This window comes from Dermacentor silvarum, chromosome 10, assembly GCF_013339745.2.
Source record: "Dermacentor silvarum isolate Dsil-2018 chromosome 10, BIME_Dsil_1.4, whole genome shotgun sequence".
NCBI classification, from domain to species: domain Eukaryota; kingdom Metazoa; phylum Arthropoda; class Arachnida; order Ixodida; family Ixodidae; genus Dermacentor; species Dermacentor silvarum.
The window spans coordinates 48,279,802-48,286,240 of NC_051163.1; the positions used below are offsets into that span (position 1 = coordinate 48,279,802).

The 6,439-nt window shown below is 44.9% G+C and overlaps 1 protein-coding gene across 1 annotated transcript; it reads right to left on the reverse strand.

The window, feature by feature from the left end:
* Nucleotides 1-366: 366 nt before the first annotated feature.
* Nucleotides 367-5,739, reverse strand: LOC119431511 (leucine-rich repeat-containing protein 58). The gene is made up of 5 exons (XM_037698993.2): nt 5,669-5,739; nt 3,825-4,209; nt 1,814-2,060; nt 1,233-1,419; nt 367-597 (listed from the first exon to the last, which is right to left on the reverse strand). Exons 1-5 carry the CDS (start codon nt 5,715-5,717, stop codon nt 422-424), a joined length of 1,044 nt encoding a protein of 347 aa, XP_037554921.2. The 5' UTR covers nt 5,718-5,739; the 3' UTR covers nt 367-421.
* Between the last annotated feature and the right edge of the window lie 700 nt (nt 5,740-6,439).

The following is a 6,439-nucleotide window of genomic DNA, read 5'->3' on the forward strand; positions in this document are numbered from 1 at the left end:
CCGGCGTCGACGTTCACGACGACGACGACACGCCAAATACCGCAAGGATAGACAAGAAGAAAAGGCTTCGTTTTAAATTAGAAAAAAAGAACATAAAATGTTGGCCTCACTTTTCTTGACTTGCAGTCAACATTCTATCTCAAAAGCAGTGTATATAGGCATCTGTAAGAGTGCCTTACTCACCCGAATTAATTGAGCGTTGCTCTTTGCTGTCGCCGTAAAGGTGCGGCCCAGGCACGCAACTAAATGCAGTTCATTCTACGTTGTTCAGATGTTAGAGCTGAAGGTTTGAATGTTCCTTGCTTCACCGGTGGCAGTTCAGCAGAGAAACAACAAAGGACAGTTTAATGTGAGCGTGGAGTAATGTGACGTCTATGTTTAAATAACTTTCAAGGCAATTTATGTGCGTACTTTAAACTCGTTAACCGATGTTCAAGTAGTTCCACAAAGGCTTGCAGGTGATTTTGTGAGCGCCTATACTCGACAGGCCCGAACCGTCTGGACACCGGAATTCCCGAAGAACGCTCTGCATCTGCGTGCTTAAACTGTACGGGATGAGCCACTCGTACGAGCAGCCACGGCAGGTGAGGGGATTTCCTGCAATGTTAAAGAAATACAAGTGGGGAAGATTGGCGGGGGGGGGAGGCCGGGGGGGGGGGGATGGGTGGAGTCCGGGAAGGGGGAGGAGGGGAAGGTGGGATTTAAGCGTTAACAGTTTCGTTCACATTCAAGAGATCTAGTAAGCTGTATTCGAATAGTGGTCCAAGAGTACTAAGGAAGTACTAAAACGGCGTTTTTTGTCAAAAAACCGGACCACGCATGAGCTGCATAATTTATAATATACTAGAATTGTCTTTGTACTCTTCTCTACATTTTTACCCCGCAGACCTGAAGGACCGATACCTGCGACAGCTGGAATAAGGCTTTTTGCGAGGTCATGGAAAAAAACAACATTGAAAGTTAATAAGAAACAATTTCGAAGTACATGCCCCCGTTCTATTTTTTATCAGCGTGCTTTAGTATTTGAAATATTGTCTTATTTTCTGAATAGTTGAGTAACTTTCTGAGGTCGTGCAGTAAAAATCTTGCTCGACATTTAGGAGGCGTCTTTGAGCCCAAGAATATCGATGTCAAGTAGGCTTTACTGGTAACGTGCATAAGCGCGGAGTTAATTGTGCACTGACTTGAGCAGGAAATGACAATATAAGCCGTCGCGAATGCTAAGGGATCACCTTCGATGCCCAAGAGCGGCACGTTCTTCAGTCGCCTGCCATTGCGTAACATGCGTTTGACGAGGGGTTCGAAGGGGTGCCGTTCCAGCGTGGTCAGGTTGTTGAAAGACAGGTTCATCACAAACGGAGACGTAGAGCCGAAAGCGGTAGGGTGAATGGTGCTGATCCGAGCAGCAGTGACGTGAATCTGCGAAAAACAATGATACGGGAATGTTCTCAGTTGGGCTTGTTGGTGACCAGTCATCTCAATGTATGAAGCAGCGCTCGGTGACACTGCACAAAGAGGCAGAATAAACGGAAACGACAACCGCTTCACTCGAAACAGCTGTTTAACTATAAAAAGAGGTGTTAATGTACACACGCATCAGAGCACTACCGTGCGATGATAACTAACGCTATTTAACAAAGGAAACATAAAGAAAATATTCCTATTCGAAAGCAATCCTTTCATCTTTCTTGCAAGTCTTCCAGCGAAGTGACATTTTTGGAAGACCAGCCAAAAAAAAAAAAAAAGTGACAGGATCGCCTATAGCATACCATCTCTTTCGTTCATCCCACCTCCGCTGCTGTAGACTACCCACCTTGAGCTGTGGAGGTGCGCGCTGTATTGAGAGCGAGTGTGGTCCCAGCGTCGTGAGTCTAGTGCGGCTGAGAAGCAGATCCTCGAGTCTGGAGAGGCTGAAGAACGCCCTCGGCCCGATGAAAGTTATCGGGTTGCCCGTCAGCACGAGCTTGCGCAGGCTCGTGCTACGGAAAGCGTTCGCCGGGATGCTGGACAGTTGATTTCCGCCCACGTTGAGAGTCTCCAGGAATGGGAAACGTTGCAGCCTGCAATTGTCGAACGATGTTGTGAAGCAAACACCGTTTTAGACATGGTAAATCAGGCGACCGATTTACACGCGGCATTAAGCCTCGTTGTTTGTCTGGCTGTGACTTGATATTTCAGCTCGGTATACGCTAGACATGTAACCGACGAGTTAGAAGTTTGTGTTATCCCTCTCTGAAACAAAACTGGTATTATACCGATTCTGTGGGAAACGCTATTCATTCATGCCGGTCTATAGGTTTGTTGGTCATTATGACTTAACAATGCGCATTAGCGCATGACATTATTAATTGTCATCTCTTCTGCAATAAACGATTCCTTTGTGGTTGCAAGAACTTATAGTTGGTTCTGATTCTTTGGTCCGTTCTTCGTTGGAACGCGGAGTTTATTTCTCATATGATGATCGGCAGTGATGACCAAACGCCGACAGGAACCGAAGTTGATCAGATGGACAAGAAATGTTTATGGCTTAACTTTTACATTCAAATATATGGCAGGTAAGAAAATGATTGATAACTTGAACAATAGAGCAAGCAGTATCTCACTCAACTGTCTCAATGATTGTCTGAATGGCTCAATTACTGTGTCAATGCTGATCGATCAGGAAGTCTAATTACAGCGCCGACCGAAGTACATGATATCGTCCGGATTATTATTACTCAGACAGACAAAAGGGCCGTTGGCCCGTCCCACAGATGCAACTGCCAATGAGAGTCAAAAGTTTGGTAGGTCAAAACTCCCCAGGATGGGCTTACTCGTAAAAGTAAAGGTACTATAAAATAAAATCTATTTTTTTCTTTTGCAACTACGTTTCTCTTTCCTATTGCCGCATACTTAGATACGGCTTGAGCGAGAAACGCAAGGCACGCACAATTTATTGACAGGCCATTTCAAACCTCGACGGCGCCCCTAGCCGGCACAGAGTTCGGGAGACTACGGCCTAAACACCGCGTGCAGCATTTCCGCTCAAGACAAATTAGGACCGTTGGCAGAATCGGAACTCGGTGCTTACAAGACCGCGATCTACGAATTAGTTATCCGTACCACGGCCCCACGCGTGACTCGTCTCCAGACGCCGCGCAAACTGCCTGACCACTCGAAAGTAAAAAGAAAATCCAAGCCTTTGCCACCCGGACGCGAAGTTCAGGGAACCCCTGCCCTGTACACATAAGTTTTGAGCAACTCGCGACGCTGTGAAAGTATACGAAACAGGCATGCGTTCTTTCAGTGATCTCCGAATATAATTTGTATCAGGTACATTTTATTTACATCAGATATGAGCTCAATGTCCGCAAACCTAATTTACCCAGCAGTAACTGCGTCTCATATTCAAAACTTCTGTTCTCTACAAATATAGCTGCTTACTTCCGCAAGGCACATTACGAATATTCAAATATCCAATTTTACTGCCCTCGAATTATTTTATTAGGAACACATGAGAATCACTGCTTTGGATAGCTCACCGGAAACGTTATCTGATCACATTTGCGCATTTGTGGCCGTTCACATCTTTCTGAGTCTACTTCCATTGCAAAATTTCGCAGTTATCTACTGTGAACTAAACTAACACCAAAACGAACACTTTGTTTCAATATTTCCGTACATTCTAGCACCTGATAGATGGAAATTTAACGCATGTTCGTTAAAGTAGGTGATGATGGAGGCAATTTTTCAGTTTCACGTATTGACAATGAGTAGGAGCTCCCATTGAACAGCATTCTTGCTTAGTAGGATACTGTAGTAAACAAAAATTTTGATGTGCTTACTTATTAAATTCGAACGTCTGCAGGCTATTGCCGTACACGCTTAGGACGCTTAGGAGCCGGTTAAAGTTCATGAGAGCGTCCAAAGTGAAGGAGCTCAGGTTAGCGTTGAGCTCCACGTGGACCTCGCCGAACTTGAAGTTTCCAAGCACGTCGCTCGGGAACGACGTGATGGGAGTCTTCTGGATCCACAGCTCCTTCTGCTCTCTGGTTATCGCGTCCCCACTCCTGAAGGACTGTCTCAGCTGAGCCGTGCTTAGGGCACGCATGCAATTCACGCCATCATGGTCGCACGTGCACGGCCTCAGGCTGTCCGCGTCCGGACAATCTGCTAGCGCGAGGCCCAAGTACGCCGAAGCCAGAATGACCAGAGAAAGTCTCCACTGTCCTGCGAGCACCATCACCAGTAGCAAATTTCAAGTGAGTGTCGTTTGGTGCTAATCGCTTCCCGCGAAGTGGCAGCAAACAACGCACATTTCATATTTCATGTTGGTGCTTGTCTTTGCAGATGATTCGTGTCCAGGTTGTAGGTACTACTGAGAAACGCTTGGATAATTGCTTTAAGAATGGCCGACAGTTAATAGTAGTCAGTCTGTGCTACTGAGGAAGTTCCAGCAACGTTATTGTTCTGTAACTGCGCTGACTCCTTATTTCCAATAGGTCCAGCTGCTACTCGATACAAGGCTGACAAAATTGTCGGCAACTTATCAAGTGTGGGAGTCCCGTCTACTATGCTTTGTACAGTGTCCTTATTCGGCCTGAGGTGTAATTTTCTTTAACGTGCCTTTACGTTTTCATTGCTCCCTGCTTCTTCAAGCGGATCCTTGTGGTGCCACTTTCAGGAGAGAACTGCTCGCGTGCTTTGCTTTTGTGTGTTGTTTGTATGGTTCCGTGATTAATATTAGTAATATTAAGTACTGTTGCATAAGCGTAGCGTCAAACAGCGGTAAAAAATTCCCTCCCTCATCCAAATTAGCAGAAGCATTTCTTCAGGAAACAATCAATTGTACTGCTCTGCGAAAGCGTACTCAGATTCGCGTAGATGATTTACTGTTTAGAGCACTATCGTAGACTTTGCGGACTGAATGGACGGACTGGGATTGCTTTTTCAACTTTTTTTCTTCTGTGTGTAATATGTCATGACTTTCGTAAATAAATAAATAAATTATCACTGAGCGACTTGTAGTGGTCGTAGATTATGCTTTTTTTTCTTATTTTGTTCGCATTTGAGGAACACTATGCAAATTGCCCAAACGGTTTCTACTCTTCTGATCATCCTGTTCGCAAAATAAGTTCAAGATGAAAGTTTAATCATGACATGAAGTGTTTATCAATGCGACTTAGAGATGTCTACGCGCGCAGCACTCAGCGTGGTAACGCTGTAAAGCTATGACTTGGATTGCGGGCAACGATTCTTATTTGCGTGAACTTATGGCTTCGAATTTAGAGCTCTTGTATCAGTTGGCTAGCTAGGATGGCCAAGAATTAGCAAAACTTTAATTAAACAAATCCTAATCCGGTAAGAACGCGTTACCACGCTCCGGAAAACAAAGCTACCTCAGGTATAACGAGGCTTCAAACGCAGCTGTGTATGATAGACAGATAATTCAACATATTGCATACCAATCACCCTACATTACTCATCTACCTCGCTTACCGCGAACGCAGTGATGATTTTCGTAATTTCCATCGTTTCTTTTCATACCGCATATTTGATCTGTACTGTCGCAGAATACACCGGTAAACATGCGTTGTAGCAACCACTTTTGAGGACAATAACGAATGCATCATAGCACGAGATAAAGCAATCGGCCGTAAAGCTGGGCGTTTGAGGGCAAGCCACTCACCCATATTGGGCGATGTCGCGATGCGTGCGACGTTGCCACGATTTTCCATGGAAAACTAACCGTCGTAGGCGGAGATATCGCTTGAGATGGAAACTTCTGATTAACGACACATTCCGTCACTGAGCGGTTATCATCAGTCTTTTCGTAGAAGATTCCGTCACTGAGCGGTTATCATCAGTCTTTTCGTAGAAGATAGCCTCGGGTTCTATCTGTACTTGTGTGATCGTGCATTTGCCTGATTGTTTGAGTGTTGGTATGCTTTTTGTATATCTATGTGCGTATCTCTATTCAAGTCCATAGTCGAGAGAGAGAGAACGATTCAAATGAAGGCGCTTTCATGAGTACGGTGATGCTGTAGGTATAGCTGAGAGCAAAAATTTCGGCCTCTGAGATACGTTATCGCCCCGCATTGTTCGTGTTCACAGAGTTCGCGCAACAAGGGGGCGCGCGGAAGAATTCAAATTGTTGTTTTTAATCAGTCGCAAACCTCTGACAGATAAAAAGACACATATGGTGGTGACTTGTAATAAATTTCAGCACTTGTTTCAGATCAACGACTTACAACAGCTTACTGGAAGTCAACACCGTGTGTGCCTACCGCTAAACAAGAACAGAGTTCTTCGCAAACTGAAATGAAAACTTTCGCCTAAACCGATGCCTATACTGCTCAGCGTAGACAACTGGGCTAGTTGGTTGTGAATAACATTATGAAATATCGTTCCAGCGCACAAATAAACACGAACGAGCAGAGAAAGACAAGAACGAGTTAAA

Excerpts from the sequence above, each read along its gene's own strand:
- LOC119431511 (XM_037698993.2), bottom strand. The coding sequence starts at position 5,717 with ATGGAAAATCGTGGCAACGTCGCACGCATCGCGACATCGCCCAATATG. Across the intron at positions 1,420-1,813 it reads GCGCACCTCCACAGCTCAAG|ATTCACGTCACTGCTGCTCG; the intron begins GTGGGTAGTCTA and ends TGTTTTTCGCAG. Across the intron at positions 598-1,232 it reads GCCGCTCTTGGGCATCGAAG|GAAATCCCCTCACCTGCCGT; the intron begins GTGATCCCTTAG and ends TTAACATTGCAG.